The 18,655-nt window shown below is 31.2% G+C and overlaps 10 protein-coding genes across 10 annotated transcripts; 5 read left to right on the top strand and 5 right to left on the bottom strand.

The window, feature by feature from the left end:
• Positions 1–43: 43 nt before the first annotated feature.
• On the bottom strand, positions 44–967 carry T551_00234 (uncharacterized protein; the record flags this gene model as incomplete). The annotated part of the gene is made up of 2 exons (XM_018372501.1): positions 44–429; positions 475–967. The coding sequence occupies 2 exons, from the start codon at positions 965–967 to the stop codon at positions 44–46; spliced, it is 879 nt and encodes a 292-aa protein (XP_018231441.1).
• Positions 968–1,594: 627 nt separating this feature from the next.
• Positions 1,595–2,161, top strand: T551_00233 (40S ribosomal protein S12; the record flags this gene model as incomplete). The annotated part of the gene is made up of 4 exons (XM_018372500.1): positions 1,595–1,740; positions 1,810–1,894; positions 1,941–2,040; positions 2,082–2,161. 4 exons carry the CDS (start codon positions 1,595–1,597, stop codon positions 2,159–2,161), a joined length of 411 nt encoding a protein of 136 aa, XP_018231440.1.
• A 538-nt stretch (positions 2,162–2,699) lies between these two features.
• T551_00232 (ribosome biosynthesis protein NOC4) lies at positions 2,700–4,549 on the bottom strand (the record flags this gene model as incomplete). Its single annotated transcript, XM_018372499.1, has 8 exons — positions 2,700–2,840; positions 2,885–2,998; positions 3,044–3,114; positions 3,159–3,331; positions 3,373–3,544; positions 3,588–3,916; positions 3,961–4,370; positions 4,421–4,549. The coding sequence occupies 8 exons, from the start codon at positions 4,547–4,549 to the stop codon at positions 2,700–2,702; spliced, it is 1,539 nt and encodes a 512-aa protein (XP_018231439.1).
• Positions 4,550–4,698: 149 nt separating this feature from the next.
• On the top strand, positions 4,699–5,569 carry T551_00231 (F1F0 ATP synthase subunit 4; the record flags this gene model as incomplete). The annotated part of the gene is made up of 3 exons (XM_018372498.1): positions 4,699–4,732; positions 4,783–5,285; positions 5,339–5,569. 3 exons carry the CDS (start codon positions 4,699–4,701, stop codon positions 5,567–5,569), a joined length of 768 nt encoding a protein of 255 aa, XP_018231438.1.
• A 147-nt stretch (positions 5,570–5,716) lies between these two features.
• Positions 5,717–6,923, top strand: T551_00230 (uncharacterized protein; the record flags this gene model as incomplete). Its single annotated transcript, XM_018372497.1, has 5 exons — positions 5,717–5,878; positions 5,924–6,200; positions 6,245–6,295; positions 6,343–6,555; positions 6,601–6,923. The coding sequence occupies 5 exons, from the start codon at positions 5,717–5,719 to the stop codon at positions 6,921–6,923; spliced, it is 1,026 nt and encodes a 341-aa protein (XP_018231437.1).
• Positions 6,924–7,272: 349 nt separating this feature from the next.
• Positions 7,273–9,147, bottom strand: T551_00229 (uncharacterized protein; the record flags this gene model as incomplete). The annotated part of the gene is made up of 7 exons (XM_018372496.1): positions 7,273–7,620; positions 7,670–7,956; positions 8,012–8,120; positions 8,168–8,391; positions 8,454–8,472; positions 8,517–8,715; positions 8,765–9,147. 7 exons carry the CDS (start codon positions 9,145–9,147, stop codon positions 7,273–7,275), a joined length of 1,569 nt encoding a protein of 522 aa, XP_018231436.1.
• Positions 9,148–10,212: 1,065 nt separating this feature from the next.
• Positions 10,213–11,011, bottom strand: T551_00228 (uncharacterized protein; the record flags this gene model as incomplete). The annotated part of the gene is made up of 3 exons (XM_018372495.1): positions 10,213–10,531; positions 10,710–10,878; positions 10,924–11,011. The coding sequence occupies 3 exons, from the start codon at positions 11,009–11,011 to the stop codon at positions 10,213–10,215; spliced, it is 576 nt and encodes a 191-aa protein (XP_018231435.1).
• A 1,924-nt stretch (positions 11,012–12,935) lies between these two features.
• Positions 12,936–15,361, top strand: T551_00227 (uncharacterized protein; the record flags this gene model as incomplete). The annotated part of the gene is made up of 4 exons (XM_018372494.1): positions 12,936–14,191; positions 14,235–14,529; positions 14,573–15,124; positions 15,170–15,361. The coding sequence occupies 4 exons, from the start codon at positions 12,936–12,938 to the stop codon at positions 15,359–15,361; spliced, it is 2,295 nt and encodes a 764-aa protein (XP_018231434.1).
• A 437-nt stretch (positions 15,362–15,798) lies between these two features.
• On the top strand, positions 15,799–17,033 carry T551_00226 (uncharacterized protein; the record flags this gene model as incomplete). The annotated part of the gene is made up of 7 exons (XM_018372493.1): positions 15,799–15,896; positions 15,943–16,093; positions 16,137–16,367; positions 16,409–16,515; positions 16,561–16,714; positions 16,758–16,909; positions 16,952–17,033. 7 exons carry the CDS (start codon positions 15,799–15,801, stop codon positions 17,031–17,033), a joined length of 975 nt encoding a protein of 324 aa, XP_018231433.1.
• A 171-nt stretch (positions 17,034–17,204) lies between these two features.
• T551_00225 (thioredoxin) lies at positions 17,205–18,272 on the bottom strand (the record flags this gene model as incomplete). The annotated part of the gene is made up of 5 exons (XM_018372492.1): positions 17,205–17,555; positions 17,599–17,703; positions 17,750–17,805; positions 17,866–17,987; positions 18,043–18,272. 5 exons carry the CDS (start codon positions 18,270–18,272, stop codon positions 17,205–17,207), a joined length of 864 nt encoding a protein of 287 aa, XP_018231432.1.
• Between the last annotated feature and the right edge of the window lie 383 nt (positions 18,273–18,655).

Genomic DNA, 18,655 nt, shown 5'->3' with positions numbered 1-18,655 from the left:
ATATAGACAAATATATAAAAAAGTTAATATATATATAAAAAAGTTAATATATGCCTGGAAAAATAATCCAAGGAAGGTAAGAAGCATCAATTCGAAACGTCCTTAAATACCAACGATACGTTTCAGATGCAGATATTGTTAGAATAGCAAGAACCCATATAAAAATAATAAATATTGTTTTATTTTGAGCATGTGTTGCCAATATAAGGCTAAAATAAATACCTATTTCCGATGTATAATGAGGACATACAAGATACTTAAATAAACCAGTTGTAGGAAGAGAATATTTAGGCATATTAGGATCAGAACGAAGTTTAGAAAGACCAATATGTGTTGAATGTTGAGCCCAAGAAAAAAAAACATAGACTAATACAGAAAACAAAACAGTAATAATCCCTGAAACGCATTTTAGTTCAATAAACACTTGCTCTACAACCCAATAAATTATCTAGTAACATAAATATTTTTTATTACCTGGATTTTGCAAATTTCCACCCCCTTCACACCACATGCCTAGACTACAGAATATATAGTACGTCATCCCTAAGAAATAGTGCCCTATCCACATTCGAGCATCGCTATGTTTCTGAATAAAAAAAGACTCATAAAGACGTCTTACTCCATGAATACTCATAAATAGTACACATACATACACTTTAAATAGAGATTGCATCCTGTCTTGTGAAAAATAAGTAATCAAACCACATTCTCCATAAAAACGACATCTACATATTTGAATAATCCAAAAACAATTAGATATAGTTGAAACAACATAAAAATGTATAAACCATTTTTTTGGTACAGTATAGCCAAATATAGAACGTTTATAGAAACCCCATGAGTCTGGCTCATCCAATGTCTTTCCATAACACATCCAGCGCTTTGTTAATGGATTTATCCTCGCCATTAACAAGCCACTTGTTAAAATAATAAAATACGTCTGAACAACAAGCGTTATTCCAAACATTTCTACAACACATACATCTAAAAAATAATCCAAAATAGCTACAACACACAATTGCAGAATATTATAACAATTAATCAATAATTTTCCCTTTCATCATTAATTTCATTAATACTCCCTTTAAATATAAAAAACACCAAAAAACTAATTTCTTTAGAAAGATTTTTTAAAATATTTTATCTTTAATTATAAATTCAACAGAAATCACAATCTCATTAAACTATTCACTAATTCAAAAATAGGGTAATCTAATAGGTTTAGGTTTTCTAGTAACAAAACCTAATACACATAATAATTCTATAAAACTCTTATTTATATAACAATATCCATATAAATATTCATAAAAACATTAAAAAATACTTTTAAACATTTATCTTTAATTAATTTATATAATATCATTTAGCAGTCACAATATTAATACTCATATAAAAGACGATCAACGACGACAATCAAACATCTGAACGCACATCAAGGACGTCTGAAATTCAATATTTAGAGATAAGTAGATCAGTTAAAGCTAAATCATAAGAATTTATAGCTAAATCAAATTGGTAATGAAAAAAACGGATTTCATTTGCAGAAAACCGTTTTTTAAACAAGAAAATAAAACTAACAAACAAAAGATCTACCATGCCAGAAGGAGATGACGTTCCAGAAATAACAACAAATAGATGTTCTATGCCAGTAGAAGAAGCACTTCAAGAAGTCCTGAAAAAAGCATTAGTTCATGATGGACTTGCTCGTGGACTTCGAGAGGCTGTTAAAGCACTTGACAGGTAAACATTCAAGATTATTGATTCGATTCTACTATAGATTTCTGAAGAATGATATTAATTAGTTATTAGACGCCAAGCACATTTATGTATTCTTTCTGAGTCATGTGATGAAGAAGCGTATACAAAGCTTGTAGAGGCACTTTGTGCGGAGCATGTTTATTTTCTTTCTTTCAAACGAATTAAAAGTCTAATTTTAATAGAATATCAACCTTATCAAGGTAGCAGACTCTAAGAAGCTCGGGGAATGGGCAGGATTATGTACTTTAGACCGAGAAGGAAATGCTCGGAAAGTTGTCCGATGTAAGTATACAATCTATAAAACTTCCCTTACTCATTTTCAGGTTCATGTGTAGTCATACGTGACTATGGGGAGGAATCAGAAGCTTTAAATGTTCTATTAGATTACTTTAAAAATCAATAAGTCTTTAAAAGAATTTGATAAAATTCAATCAATTTTTTACTCTTAAGATTATATGATAATCTAAATGATTCCATTCCATTTTAAGAATTTAGAAATTCCTGTCTTTTTAATCATTTTTAAATATTTACATTTACATGTTCTATAGTTAAAAAAATATTTCAATTATCAAGAACAAGTAGAAATTATTTTAATAGAAATCATATATTTATTAATTATTCATCTTTTTAAAAATAAGCATTCTATTGAAAACTTTTATGTACAAATAATAAAACATATGATAAATATAAATTATTTAGTTTTAAACAAATAAATAATAAATATGTACTCCGACAAAAAATTTTATGATTTTTAAGGTATCTTTAATATTATTTAACAATAAAAAAAGTAAAAATTGAATATCATAACTCCAAAATTCATTAAGTATTTTATTTACAAAATTATAAAAGAAATACAACCAAAATAGAATAATTATCATTAAATAAAAAAAATGATTTAATCATTTTAATTTCATATTTCGTAGACTATAAACAATTTTATGCTATATTGATATATCATTTAAATTCCATAATGAAGCAAATATAGAATTATTTTCTTCTTTTGAAACAAAAGTGCTATCTGCACTTTGATATTCTATAGCAGGAGACTTTTTCATTTTACAATTCATTTCTAAGTCAATTATCTATATCAATCATGTCAATCCATTAAATAAACAAAAAAACATACGTTTGAATAAGAATAATCAAGAAAATCAGACAAATTGTAACTAGGCTTTGTAAACTGTTCTGAAAAAATCCGAGCCAATGTTGAAACAATAGGATGATAATGGTCTACAAGTGTCTAAATTGATTAATAAATACACTTATCTAAACTTTTTAAAAATACAGCAAGTTCCCACAAGCTACTATCCAAAGCCCTGGTTTTACTGGGGTCTAGCTCCTGTTCCAAAAAAGGGTCTATTTAAAAAATTAAATATTTACTCAAAAAATAAAAAAAATACCTTCAAAAATTGATTTAATAAAAGGTCTATGGATAAGAACGATACATGTTGGATGCCGCTTTAAAAGGTTATAAACAAAAGGAATAATCATAATTATTCCTCCGGGATTTGCTAAAAGACTAAGCCGAGACATTCTCTTAACAAAACTAGCAACAATACTAGCAGGTAAATGCCTAGAAAGTCAGATGAAAATACAAAAATAATAAATTTTTACGTAGAGGATAAAAAAAGGTCAACCAATTTTATAAAACGAGCACGATATCGAATATAAAACAAACTTTCGTCAAACAAAGCATAAAGTTTTGTAAAAAAATTTGGGTAATCAAGATTGTGTTCTTGCATAAGATAAAATAAACCATTTAGTGCTAAAAGAGAGACAGATCCACCTATTTAATCAATAAAAAATAAATTTACTAAATAGAAATTAACCTGCATTATATGAATCCGTAAGAAAATCCATCAATAAGTGTGGTTTTGAAAAAAAAGGGAGGACATTAGAATGAAAAATATTCAAAACAAGTTTATATTGATAATTTTTTAAAGGCAATTGAAGAGCCGTAAACCAAGAATTAGAAAAGACATGTTTTTGTTTTAAAGGACGAAAATTTTGTATAAAAGAATCTGATGATACCCATAACTTTTTAACCTCAAACAAAACAGTTTTCATATTTACTAAAAGAATTGTAAGATTCGTTGTATATGCTTCAATTAAGCCTGAATTCGCATTTTTACACTCAAGCACTTCCTTAGTAAGTTTACTACCAACAATAAATATTATTATTACTATTTTCTATAATCTTACCAAGTATTTTTATAAAAATAATACTGCAAATCCGTATATTCATTTAGATACTCTTTTATTATATAATGAAAAAAAAAAACATGTGCATTTTCATTCAAGAGAAGTGATTTAAGCACTCTATAATACAAATCATTTACAAATCCTCGATTTTCAGATGTACTTTCATCCCGAATTAATCGAAGCAATAATGTGAACGCATGTCCTTGTTGTTCAAGTCTAGTAAAAGATAACTTCTCAAGCAGTTTAACTGAAAAATTAACATATTTTTCCCTGCACCACAAATACGTAGACATTTCAGATGAGTCCACAGAAACCCCTTTAGGTTTAGAAAGTATCCCAGAGGAAAACCAACAAGAAAACGTCTCATATGTTGCATATTGTGCTTCAAGGCTCGTTTCTTCAGAAGAATCCTATATAAGAAAAATAAAAACACACATAAAAGTATTATAAATGCAAAAACCTCACACAATTCTATCAATTCTGTAATTCGATCTTTTTTTTGAGAAGTAATAATTTCTTCTTTTAAAGCTAAAATTTTACTATTTTTAAGACTTTTTTCACTTAATTCATTCTTTAAAAGAATATCCATATTTCAAATCCAATCTCTAATCATAAATTAAAATTATATGTTTTTATTAATATTCTTAACATTTTGAAAAACTGATTTCGAAATACGAAATCTCAAGTTTTTAACGACATAACTCAGACCTTTTAAAAGAGAAAAAAAGAACAAAAAATATGTTATTTTCAATAGCAAAGAGAAATATTGAAGGTTTAATATATTAAAACATAATTAATTCAAAAAATAATAAAATCTTTTAGGTAGATTAGGGAAATTAAAAACTGTTTTTTCATCAAATATATATGGTTCAAAATATTTAGCAACACAAAGCACGCAAAATATTGCAAGTATTAGGAATGTTTTTAAGCAGAATGAACAGACAAGACGTTCTTTCTCTTCTAAAATTGACCCAAAATTAAAAGCAGCAGCTCTCATTGATTTATTACCCAAATCCTCTATTTTATCTAAAACAGGGATGATTACAATGGGAACAATGCTTTCTATTGCAGCTATTTCAAATGAACTTTATGTAGTGAATGAAGAAACAGTTATTCTAGCAAGTTTTATTGGTATTATCTGGTTTTTAATCAACTCGGGGAAGAAAAATTACATCAACTGGATGGATAATCACATTAATCGTATGCATTCATTGCTGAGCAATTCAAGGCAAGAACATGCATCAGCAGTAAAAGAACGGATTGAAACAATCGAAGCATTAAAGGATGTTGTTGATGTCACAAAAAATCTTTTTGAAATGTCTAAAGTTAGAATTTCGTAATACTTTTCTACGACACGAGTACTAATTTATATCTATAGGAAACCCTTCATCTTGAGGCCAAAGAATTTGAACTTTCTCAAATAGTCAACGCTCAACAACAAGCCAAAGCCGTCCTTAACTCATGGGTTCGTTATGAATCAGCCCTTCGTCAACGCGAACAAGCTTATCTTGCAGAAACAATCATCTCAAAAGTTAAAAAAGAACTTCAACAGCCGAAAATACAACAACAGATACTCAACCAAAGTATTACAGAGATTGAAGGTTGTTAAATCTTTTTATTATATTTTTAACATAATTTAGACCTTATGTCTCGAACCCAACCCTCCTACTAACCCACGCTTAATTGTACTTACAAACTTAAATGTAAAAATTAATTATTTCATTTAATGTTTCATTTTTTTTTTCAAAAACTTTAAATGGGACATTTTGTATCAATTTTTCAAAGAACACAATATACACCTTCTGATCCCTTTGTCTATTCAAACACTGTACGGCGGCGATTAGAACATTTACTCCGTGCTAATCATGCAAATCTATCCATTATTCATTATTCTGGAGCACCCAATTTGTTTTTGCAAGTAATATTGGGTGTTTGCAGACACACCTGGCTAATTAAGTCATAGCATCTCCCTGCATTGTATTTGCTAGGTATATCTGCACCACAACTGCTTGATCTATATGATCAAAACCAACCTAGCGACTGTGTATGGCAACCTAGCCCATGTGTAATTATAAAAGCAAACTGGAAGTTCTTTCTTGGAAAAAAAGAATATGCAGAAGGATATAAGCATTATTTTGACGATGAACTAATTAATATGAACTTTAATCAATTACAATTAATGAAAATTTATACACGGCATCTTTTAGCAATGTCTTTACTTAGCGGAGGCAAAACATATAGTCTATAACATAAAAACTAAGTAAAATAGATACATACTCTGTAGTATACCTTGGACTTGCTTTTATTCTAAAAAGCCAAGAAATGACATCAGAAGGTATATCTAATCTTTTTTTACACAAATATTCTTATAGCTACACATAGCCTTAACATCTATGTGTTTACATATACATGTAAATCTTTTGGATCAGAAAATAAAGCTAAACGAATGGTCTTATGGGACATATACATTATGTGAACTTTTATCTGAAATGGCAGAAAAAAAAGAAAAAATTACAAACACAATAAAAGATCTTCAGTCTTTAACAGAAGAATTAATGTATATATCACAATATATATCAAAATGGAATAGTAAAGGTATTATAATTGCTAATCAAACATTTTTCTCTTAATTTCTTAAAGATTACTATAAATCACTGAAAGAAATTGAAGAAACAACACTTTTATTAGCTATAACAGCATCAGAATCGATTAGATTGCCTTTTATTTCTCTTTTTAATGCATCACAAACAGTGTTAATCCTCTCAAAAAACATGGTGTTATTAGATTCACATACACGCTTATATTTTCAAATAATCTTGTTTCATATCTTATTAAATTATATATCTTTAGGTATGCCTTGTATTCAACCAAACAAACTCAATCAATACCCTCCGATTGACATGAAAGCGATTAAGAATGATCTAAAACTAGTATCTTTTAATACTGAAAAACTTATAGGCTAGTAAACACCAATCATACCTATTTTATTTAACATATCTAGCCATATACTATCTTAGCATGACTGAAAACATTAACTTTAAAGAAAAAGCAATCTCCGCTATTTATCACTCAAAGTAAATTATTATTCTTTATAAATATCTATCATTTATAATTTTAAATTGTATCTATTGTCTTTAATGTTAAAAATTAAGAATTATTTCAAGCAAAAAAAAAGATTAAAATAACTGTTCTACAATTTAATAAAAATGAATGACCACCAAAAAAATATTCTACATCGAACAATTCCCTTTGACATAAAACATGATATTTCAATTACATGAAATATATACGAAAAAATATATATCGCATATGTTAATGATAATTATAATCAATGGGAGGCGGAGGTGGAGGCGGCATACCATATGACCTAGTTGACTGAGGTAAAGAATGAAAACTAGTATTTGGTGGTTGTGGTGGTAGAGATGTCGATGTAGTTAACCCAGGTGACATAGAAGTATACATGCCACCAGGTGGACCGTACTTAGACATACCAGGAGGAGGCCCATATAATGATAAACTTGGAGGCGCTGTTCCAGGAACACTATAAGAAGATGCACCAGGAGGACCCTGAGAAACACCAGGTGGCGGTGGTATTGAAGGAGCAGATTGAACCCATGGGGGAGGTGCAGAACCCCCATACGCATCTGGAAGCGCTTTGGCCTAATCATATACTTAAAAACGCAAAAAACATGCTCATGTATATAATTACCCAAGGCGGGGCAGTGCTGGAACCCGAAAGGTTTGCCCAAGGTGCTGCACTAGCACCCTCGATTCGCCCTACTTCATTACGTCCTTGACCAAGCTCCTGCATGAGGTTTTCATATTCACGTTCGGAAGCATCATTCCCGTTATTCAATTGACGTAGAACTTCTGGATCATTCCTCATTGTACAATCACGAGACATGTGGCCAGCATTCCCACAAATTCGACATACGACATTAGCCGTATAATTCTGACGCTCAGGACAATCGAATCGACGATGACCAACATTTCCGCCTGAGGAAGAATAAGCTTTATTTCAAAACACGTTTATTATAGATAAAATGTATACAATTTTGACAAACTTGGTTTTCGTCGTCACGAAGTGTACCGTTAAGCATTGCAAGGTCACGCAGTTGTTGTCGTTTAAGATCATTCTGTTCCTCAGGAACAGATGCCGCCTTATACGAATTAAGATAAAAATGCAAAACAAAACCCGACTTTTTACAGTTTCGATAATACTTTCAATTAACTTAATAGCATGACGGACTTTGTCCTCAGTATCTGCCATGACGAGACAATGCAAATCTTCTTCAAGACTACTGTTAGCAGAGGGATCGCTACGTCCTTTTCCCTCTTTAACAGATCCTTTACCACGTATAGCAATTTTCGCGCCCGATTCGGCTTCCATTTTCTTCAAAGTGTTGCCTCGAGGTCCAATCAATAGACCAACTTTATTCCATAGGTTAGCTCAAGTATTCTCCTCAAAATGTTAAGAAGAAAGGGGTATAAACTGAAATTGATTTCTGGATACTGAAAAAATTAGCATTATCCGAAAGAACGGGCTGTCAACATACATCATTTACGGGAACATATATCTTATCCTGGGTCTTTGTAGGTCGTCGGTAATCGACAGGAGGTTTAAAATCCGGAATCGTACGCATTGCTTTGTCAATCAAACAATGACGTTCATCCTCAAGACGTTTTCGATACCGAATTTCACGTGTATTCGTCCGACGGCCGAAATTATCATACTGAGGCGGCGGCGATGGCGATCTACATTCATCCGCTTCAGAAAACACCTCCCAACCCCATATCGCCTTACCTCTCCCCATCACGCGGCACCACATCCCCAATACGCAGCTTCTGCCCTATTTCTTCAAGCCGCATATGAAGGGCATACGCTTCAAGCTGCTCATTCGTCATATTACTCGTAATCGCCGTCGGCAGACCAATTAGCCCAAGTGCCTTATTCCCTTCTGGACCGCTCGTTCCCCACCGATTCTTCCGTTTCCGTACCCGTAAACCTCCTGTCTTATACCTCCGCGGCTCATCAACCCCCGGTGGAAGAGGTGCTGACGAATCTGACGGCAATGGTGGCATATATTGGCCACCATTCTGTTTTTCCTCAGATTCCGCCTCCTCATGTCCAAATCGCCTCCGTGGCCCTAAAGGCACACTGTTTGTTCCCGTACTTTCCCGATGCATCCCAAATACTACAGAAAAGTCTATTCTTTTTGCTTTTCCATAAATTTATGTTTTTTTTTAAATTTCAATCGCAGACCCATCGGCTTTTTATACCCCTTCCAGATCACGTGAATGACACGTGATCTGGAGTAAAAAAGAGGATATATTTAAAAGAAAAATACAGGAACAGATAGATATATGAAATGGATACATTTGAAGAACACGATTGTATTGTTTTTATATGAAATTATATTTATAGGTATTTGAGTTAGAGACATGTCGAAGACGACACAGGTAGACATTGAAGGGATCGAAAATACATGTTATATATAAAAATATAGAAAGGTATTAAACAAGCAGAAAACATTTTTGAGCATTTATCAAAGATGTAGAGAAGATTTTGTTTAATTTTTTTTCTCTGTTTTATCAGAGGAAAACCCACTGTTTTATCTCGACGTGCACATCGTGCACGACAGAAACGACAGCCAGCAGAAAATCTATATAAAGCGTCTTTTGTATAAAGATTACTAGTTCTTTCAGCACTTGGCGGATTCCTTGGCTCATACTTAATCTATTTCTTTAATGGCATCAGGTGAAGTGAAATCTGCATGAAAAACGCATCAAAAACAGCTAAATACTAACTGCTTAGGATACGGATACGGAGGAGGGCGTTCCCGATGCTATGAATTCTGGCAGCAATTCCTGGTATACACAATATTGTATATTTATATTGCTTACGCCCCAGGGATGCTATGTTTCTGCAGTAGATAAGGGTAATCGCCCTTCCTGCACCGAGGAAATGGAAGACTATATGGAATGTCTCCACCATTCAAAAGAAGCATAGCTGTGACCACAAACTCACTGGAACATACTGACTACTGCAGATCCGTCGGATGAAAACAATCCAGCGTACAGCCGCTCAAAAAACTGTTCCTCACAACCTCCAGATCTCCACATCCTCCAGTCCATATCAATAACCCCTTAAAGACTTTTTAATGCAACAAACACAATATGTAATTATTTAATGACTAATATTGTAAAGTGGATTAAAAATTTTTATCTATTAATAAAAATGTTCTCACTATCCTACCACCGAAACCATGTATCTGTAAACATCTCATCAAAAAAGTCAAACGGGTCCATGTATCGACCATTCATCGTTGAGAATCCCATTTCTTCAAATATACTTGATGGAATATGGTGTGAGAACCGCGGAAACCCACTCATTTCCCGGAAAAACATCCGTACTGTCCTCTGCGGAAACATGTGCTCCATAAACTGTTCCTGTGCTGCTGCAAACCACTCTGTGCCTCTTTCCTCTCTCTCTGGAGGTGCACATGACAGTCCATACGTATCAAACAAGCGTCGCTTATTGTCTACTCCATTAGCCCCCGTCTTAATTTTCCTATATACCCATATATTCCATATATCCCATATAAATTATATAAACCATATATCCTATATATACAGTATATATAAGATATATACCCCTTATATAAACCATATATCATATATATTATGTATATCTTCATATACTCTATATATAGTATATATATCATATACCTTATATATACAACATATACAGTATATCTTGACTATCTTGCCTTTTTCTTGCTTCTTTTCGAAAAAAAATGTATCTCTCTATATACTTACCATCATATAACACTTCATACGCCTCTTTAACCTCTTTAAAGCGGTGTTCAGCCGCTGCGCGCCGCTCCTCCGGGACTTTATCCGGGTGATTTGCAAGTGCTATATATATCATTAGTTTTATCTTTAACTCTGTGCTTAGTAAACCCTCTCGCCGGTATGCACGGCGGATCTCTTCCTTTGTTGCACTTCGTGTAAGCGAAAGTGTCTCGTATGGGCACCGCGATAAAGCCATTACACTGCTACAAACTCCAAAGGCGACTTTGACCGGTGGTGTGTCCGGTGTGACACTATAACAACGCACCATAGCAACGTGTCATGGCAACTCACTATGATAAGTCATGGCAGCAACGATATATACGATAATACTCCTAAGAAACTGCAATAATAAACATCTCTACATATGGAAATTATACAGCATCTATAAAGTATATATAATGCAAAAACTTTCTTAGAATATACATGTTTTAATGTGCATACTATATACAGTATAATATAGTATATATTATGCATAGCAGAAGCATACTATATATAATGAATCTAATTGAGCAGAAATAGGGACATAATATGTAATTAGAGTGTCCTTTTACAAGAGGAACAATAGAGAACATATACTGAGGAAAGTATTATGTATATATACGAAGTTATACAAAGTGTACAGAGAGATCTAAAAAGCATTATCTTCTAGAAATAAAAATACTTTTATATTAATAGAGTGCGTAAAAACAGATTTATTCTTAGATAATGCACATTATACGCACTATGTGAATCGTATAACTATATGCGTTGTATGCGTATAGTATATACTGTCTACGTATTGAATGTTGTATATACGCTAGAGTGTATTCACATTGGATACAGTATATACATAATATATACATACCACGCATAGTATATATCTGCTATGTATACTACGTACATTATGCGTTATATATGTAATATATACACCAACAATTCAATTATATATACATAGTCTTGCATATGCTACGGATAATACGTATATAATTGCCTAATGCATATAATGCATATTCGCCTTATATAAAACACATATGCTATATAATGTCGACAAAGTAATATAAGACATATAATGAACATATACAAATATAATATGCATATACACTGGGTACAGAACGCATGCACATAAAGTCGCAATGTATATATGATAGATCTAACACATATAACGAGCATATAATACATACAACGTGCATACAGCTAGAGAAAAACATATGAAAACAAAAAACATCTGCTGCATACATATAAACAGACATATACATCTGTACACGGACATACATAACCATATATATTTGTACAGGTATATATAGGCGTATACACAGAATGTACAGAGTATATACAAGTATATATGACTGTATAGAGAGTAGATGCGTACTCTGTGTACATGTGTTATATATGTTCTGTATATATATATTATATATACATTATATATACATTATATACATTATATGTACATTATATGTATATTATATACACAATATGGGTACTATATGTGCAAATAATGAATATATATACAGAACCATAAGACTCTCGAGACAGCCTCAGTGATGTTATTTGCAATAGACATAATTAACAGCAGTGCCATTTGAAGCTCATTTGAATATTAGGAATCAAAGACAATCTGCAGGACAGAACAACACATAATTTAGGAAAAATCAAAGACAAAACAGAAGAATTAAGTAGATAATTTGTTTATGTGAGATATTCTTGAAAACGGTTTGTCCAGTGAATGGATCGATGTTATGCTGACAAATGCACAGGAGATTGCACGGAAAACAAAGTTATTAGAAGAAAAACACACTTATTAAAAAGAAAAAAGGAAGATCATCACTTTTCAAGAAAGAGAACACAGGGTTTTTACAAGATTTCCTTTTGATAGGTTTATACAGGGCAAAAAAGAACGGAGCAAAAAAAGCGAATATTTTTGCATATTTTTAAGCAAATATAGTCTATTTAATTAGGCAAAAACAAAATCAGTGAATTTTTCAAATAGTCAGTGGATAGAAAGGAACAAAAGAAGTACCTGGAACGTATATAACGGGCCAGACAAAAATCAAAACAAAACAAGACAGAAAGGGATGAGAGAAAAAACATTGTATTTACAAATATTTGAAAGAGTCTAGCCACATAATGGTCAAGAATACGTCATGAACCAAGCCTCAATTTGTTTTAGACAAGAAGTAGTTCATACGGATCAAATAAAGAATTTTGTATTATCAAAACATCATATGTTGGAAGAGTCCTGTGTATCTTCATCTAATAATAATGTAAACCCAAGTTTTCTGCAAAGGTGGAGAAAAGATAATCTAATTATAGCGGATCATGTACTGTTTATAAAGAATGAGCCGAGATTAATATTTTCATTTTATACAAAAGCTTTCTGGTTCATGATCTCTCAGATAAACAGAGAGAAACGATGCCAATGCACGCTTTGTGTCAATTTCCTACAGATTTTCTATACATATTCTCAGCAATGCATGTTTGATTATACTTATTTTAACAGTGACTATATATCCAAAGTAATTCAGAAACTATTTTCTCACAAGTTTAAACAGAAACATAAAAATTCAACTCTCTGCATTCTTAATGTTTTTAATATTAATACAAAAGATTTTCATATGCAAAAACTTGCTTCTCATATTTTTTCAGAACATAAAAACATCTTTGGAATAATGATTTCTAAAAAACACCACATAAGTTGTCTTTTCCATCATGATTGTATGATATCTAGTGAATCTCTTATTAGAGAATGTAAAAAATCACATAGGGCAATAAAAATGAAAGAAAACAGTAAGACTTTATCAAAAACTAAAAATATTAAAAAGATAATCGAATTATTTTCTGATTTTTTATCAATGTTATATAATGTTGTTAAGGAAAAGAGTATTTTGAACATTTTTGATTTCGAAAATACTAGTTTAACATTTATTAAAAATTCAACTGGTTTTTATTCAAATTACAATATATTAAATATTACAAAGCACGACGAAACAGTTTACTATTTTTTTCATATTCCTAGTGAATCACTTTTTTCTTATACATCTACATCCACATTTTCTGATTTAATGAATAATTATTTATTTAAATTTTTGGACCACTCTTATATTAATTTTCTATCCTTTCTTTTGGCATTTAATAATCAAAAATCCCTTTTACTACTTTTTGAAAATCTATCTATAGAATCTTACATCTTAATGCTATTATTTAGGATATTTACTTCATCTAATCTTTTTCAAAAAAATCTTAAATGTCAAATGAATAAAGTCATAACTATTCCAGAAATTTACTCTCAATTTATTTATAATTTCGTTAAAAAAAATTCAAAGATTTACTTAAAAAATCAACAGTTATCTGGAGTTCAAACAAATTCGCGAAATAATGAGATTACTACTATAATAGAGAAGTAAATTATAAGAAAATAAAAAAACATCCATTAAAAATCTTAGGGAAAAAAAAGGTTTACTATTTTGTAATCTTTTAGAAAACAATCCATATGAGCTATTCTATACATTATGGTCCTTATTTAAAGATAACTCTTTTAATATAGAGAAGATATCAGATATGTTATACCAACCTTCTTTAACAATAAAAAAAATATCTATTAAGAATAATATGGAAAAAATTAACGATATAGGAAAAACTAGAAAGAGAATTGATGATTTTATGATTCTTGGCAATTTAGGAACTGGTGCCTATGGTGAAGTTAAATTAGCAAAGAATAAGCAAAAAAAAACAAACAAAGTAACGCATTATATTTTAATACAACTGTTTCTAAATCATCAAGGTTATAGCAATTAAATATATAGCAAAAGCATGTATACTTGTAGATACATGGGTTCAGGAAGGAAACCTAGGGACCATTCCACTGGAAATACATATTCTCAATTATTTAAAGAACAGTCCTCATAAAAATATTATAAGAATGATTGACTATTTTCAGGATGAAAAGAATTACTATATTTTAATGAATTATGATGATTCTGGAATAGACTTATTTGATTATATCGAACTACATAAAGATATGACTGAACGTGAATGTATAAGTATCATTTTTCAGCTTTGCCAAGCAGTAGCTCATCTTCACTCTCTCGATATTGTTCATGGCGACATTAAAGATGAAAACGTTGTACTAAATAAAAATGGTTGTGTTAAACTTATCGACTTTGGTAGTGCAAATTATGTTAAAAAAGGGCCATTTAGTACTTTTCATGGAACATTAGAATTCGCTGCTCCTGAAATATTAAGAGGAGAAAAATATCAAGGAAAACCACAAGATATTTGGGCCTTAGGGATTCTTTTGTTTACTATCATTTATAAAGAAAACCCTTTTTGCAACGTAAAAATACCTTTTCTCGTAGTGGACATTAATAATTATATATAGATTTATGAAATCATAGAAAAAAATTTACAAATACCTTTTATTCTTTCAGAAGCGAGTATTGATTTAATTAAAAAAATGTTAACAAGAAACTTAAATAAAAGAATAATGATAAATGACGTATTACAACATTGTTGGTTTGATAATATAGGAGAACCAATTCAAATTCCCTTAACACTAAATAAGATTCTTTAAATACCATTGGTCTTAGGAAAAACTGAAATTCTTCATGTATATAGTTTTAAATTCAAAACAATAAACATAAAATTCAAGTATAAACAATTATTGTATAACATAATTATGTGTATATCATGGCAAAAGAAAAAAAATTAGCTCTTAAAAGGGCATTATATTATCAGAAAGAAACTTAATTTATAGTATTTTTATTAATCAATTAAATAAATATTCAATATTCAGTTTCAATAAACAAAAATCCAGAATGACAAATAATTCTAGAACACTTAAAAATATATAAATAGTTTTTTGCGTTTAAATTTATATCTAAAGAACTCAAAATTTAAAATAGACCAAACTCCAATTACCATTATACTTAACAAAATAATATCTAAGAATCATTTTAATAATTATAACTCTAATAAACACCAAACAAAAATATTTAAATTAGCAAATATATGGAAAAAGAGGAATCAAAAAACACATCTTCAAAAAAAAAGACATATTCTGACTATAACCATGCAATTAGTGGAGGAATTTCTGGATTTTCAGCTCGGTTACTATACTTTAACCATTTAATCTAAATAATGATATTTTTACAGTCTTTTTATTTCGCCTTTTGATGTAGTTAAAATACGTTTGCAGCTTAGAACATATCCATCATCTTATTCAAAAGAATTGAATCATAAAATTCTTCCATATCATGGAATTATTAGCTCAGTTAAGCATATTATTCATCAAGAAGGAATATTCGTATATACTCTAAATAAAAAAGAGATAAAATTGATTAAATTAGGCTCTATGGAAGGGGAATTGCTCAGCTCAGATTTTATATATGGTTTATGGAGCAACGCAATTTTTTACGTATGCAAAATGCAAATCTTTATTGGATAATATTTTTCCAGAAAAAAAATATAATTCTGGCAAATCATTTATATCAGGCGCTATTGGAGGAGCACTAGGAACAATAGCATCTTATCCGTTTGATCTCTTGAGGACTCGATTTGCAGCACAAGGGAAATCTAAAGTAGATTCATATATTTAATCACCAAGTATCTTATAAAACAGATATATTTATCAATTCCTCAATCAATTCGATCAATATACATTTCAGAAGGAATTAGGGGATTTTATCGTGGAATAAATGTGTCTCTTGTACAAATAATGCCTTATATGTATTTCTATTACTATTGATACCGGCTCATTGACCATCTTGGTAGGGGGATTGTGCTTGGAATATATGAAAGCAGCAAAGTGTATATACCGAAGACGGGCCATTTCTCATATTGGGGTGATGCATTTCTTGGAATTGTATCAGGAACTATCGGAAAAACCATTGTTTTTCCGTTAGATGTAATTAGAAAATGCCTACAAGTAAATATTAAAATACATAATGGAAAATCTTAAACATAAATAGGTTCAAGGCCCAACAAGGACAAAATATTTTTACGAAGATATTCCTATTTATAATAGAATTATGAAAACAGGGATAATCATTTTTAAAACCGAAGGATTTTTAGGCCTCTATAAAGGATGGTGGGTATCCATTTTAAAAGCAGCACCTTCTACGTATTAGCTTTATTTCTTATATTATTTTCTCATATATCATAGAGCAATTACATTCTGGACTTATGAAAAATCTCTCAACTTCATTAATACATTAGAACAAAAGAATAATAAAAAACTATCATAGAAAAACCAAACGTATAACAAAAAATAATTGTATTATATAAAATCAATACTATAAATTCTAAATCAAACTATATTAAAAAAATTAATTATTTCAATTATGAATTAAATAATAGCTATTACAATTAATACGAATTACATTAATAATAAAAATCAATATATATATTTATATCATTTATTCTTCCATTTTCTGGACAATCCCATTATTAGCAGCCTCTTCTGTTGTTTCACCTATAACCATAAGGTTATCAATCCGCGACACATCTTCATTGCCTCCATTTGATTCCACAAAAAGAACAAGACTAACGACTCGTTGAAATTTAACATATCTAAGCGGTATAACAGAACGGCCATTTGCGTCATAAGTAATATTCTCAATACGCTGTGTCGGCTGAGAACCAGAACCAGACACATCTTCAAAAGACGGAAGCGATATCAGATTTATATACAGAGAAACACATAACGGTGCCTGTGCTTGGTTCTTACATTCCAGTATCAATGAATGAATACGGACCGTAGATTTAAACTATGTTGGCATCAGCTTAAAAAACAACACCCCCTATTCATACTGGAATATACAGCAACAACTGCTCATCTACATCCGACTGCAAATGCCCTTCTTTTTCAAAAATAGACCGAAAAGGATAGTTTTTGTCCATATTCAAGCAATCCAACTAGAACATCCATCACATACACAATCTACACTCATAAAACCCATACCTGGCGCTGATCAATAAGACTATTCAGCTGATAAAACCCTTTTACTTCATCTGAATCTATAAACGCAAATTTCAGCCTATTTCTCCCGGATAAAACGGCCCAAAAGCCGCAAATACCTTTCTTATTAATAGGAGACGCTGTTTTTGCATATTTCTCAATCAACAGCTCCAATTGCTGCCTATGTGCACCCGACATTCGCTCTGCTTCTTTGCCCTTCACAAAAACCACAAAAGTTGGCCTAAAAACCCCGTTTTTTCAGGAAAAAAAAACACCATATCATTTATACAACTCACATTGACGTAACACGTACTTTTGACGCTACTGAACGCACATTTTCTACGTTTATTCTTGCAAAAACAATATTCCCCAAAAATTTAGGATGTTCACTTAGTGACGTAAAAATCGGCCCAATCGCCTTACATGGCCCACACCACGTTGCATAGAAGTCCACTATTACAATGTTGCCACTATGTTCCACTATCCGCTCATATTCCTGGACGGTCTGTATTTCCTGTACGACCATTTTGCCTACAACGGGTTCCGAGAGCACTTATGGGCGGAGGTACCGATCAGGTGGGTTTGAGTGCGCATATATAGATATATCGGGAGAATAAACGTGTTTCTTTGGCCAATAAATGCTCTTTAAACCCCTTTTTATGTTTCCAATTCTCTTCAAAGGCCTTCGTGCAAACACTATATTTTGCATATAAAGCATATACTATATACATTACAATGTACATATATGCACAGTATATGCACAATATATGCACGGTATATGCTATGCATAGGATACTATGGGGCAAATATGTCCGCAGACAGCGCATATACACCATAGATAGCGCATATATGCAGAGAATATATGGAGACGGCATATAGCGAGCGGGATGCCATGCTTTGCTGTGCAGC

The sequence above is a fragment of the Pneumocystis jirovecii genome, assembly GCF_001477535.1.
Source record: "Pneumocystis jirovecii RU7 chromosome Unknown supercont1.1, whole genome shotgun sequence".
In the NCBI taxonomy this organism is placed as follows: domain Eukaryota; kingdom Fungi; phylum Ascomycota; class Pneumocystomycetes; order Pneumocystales; family Pneumocystaceae; genus Pneumocystis; species Pneumocystis jirovecii.
This window is presented reverse-complemented; position numbering and strand designations above follow the sequence as displayed.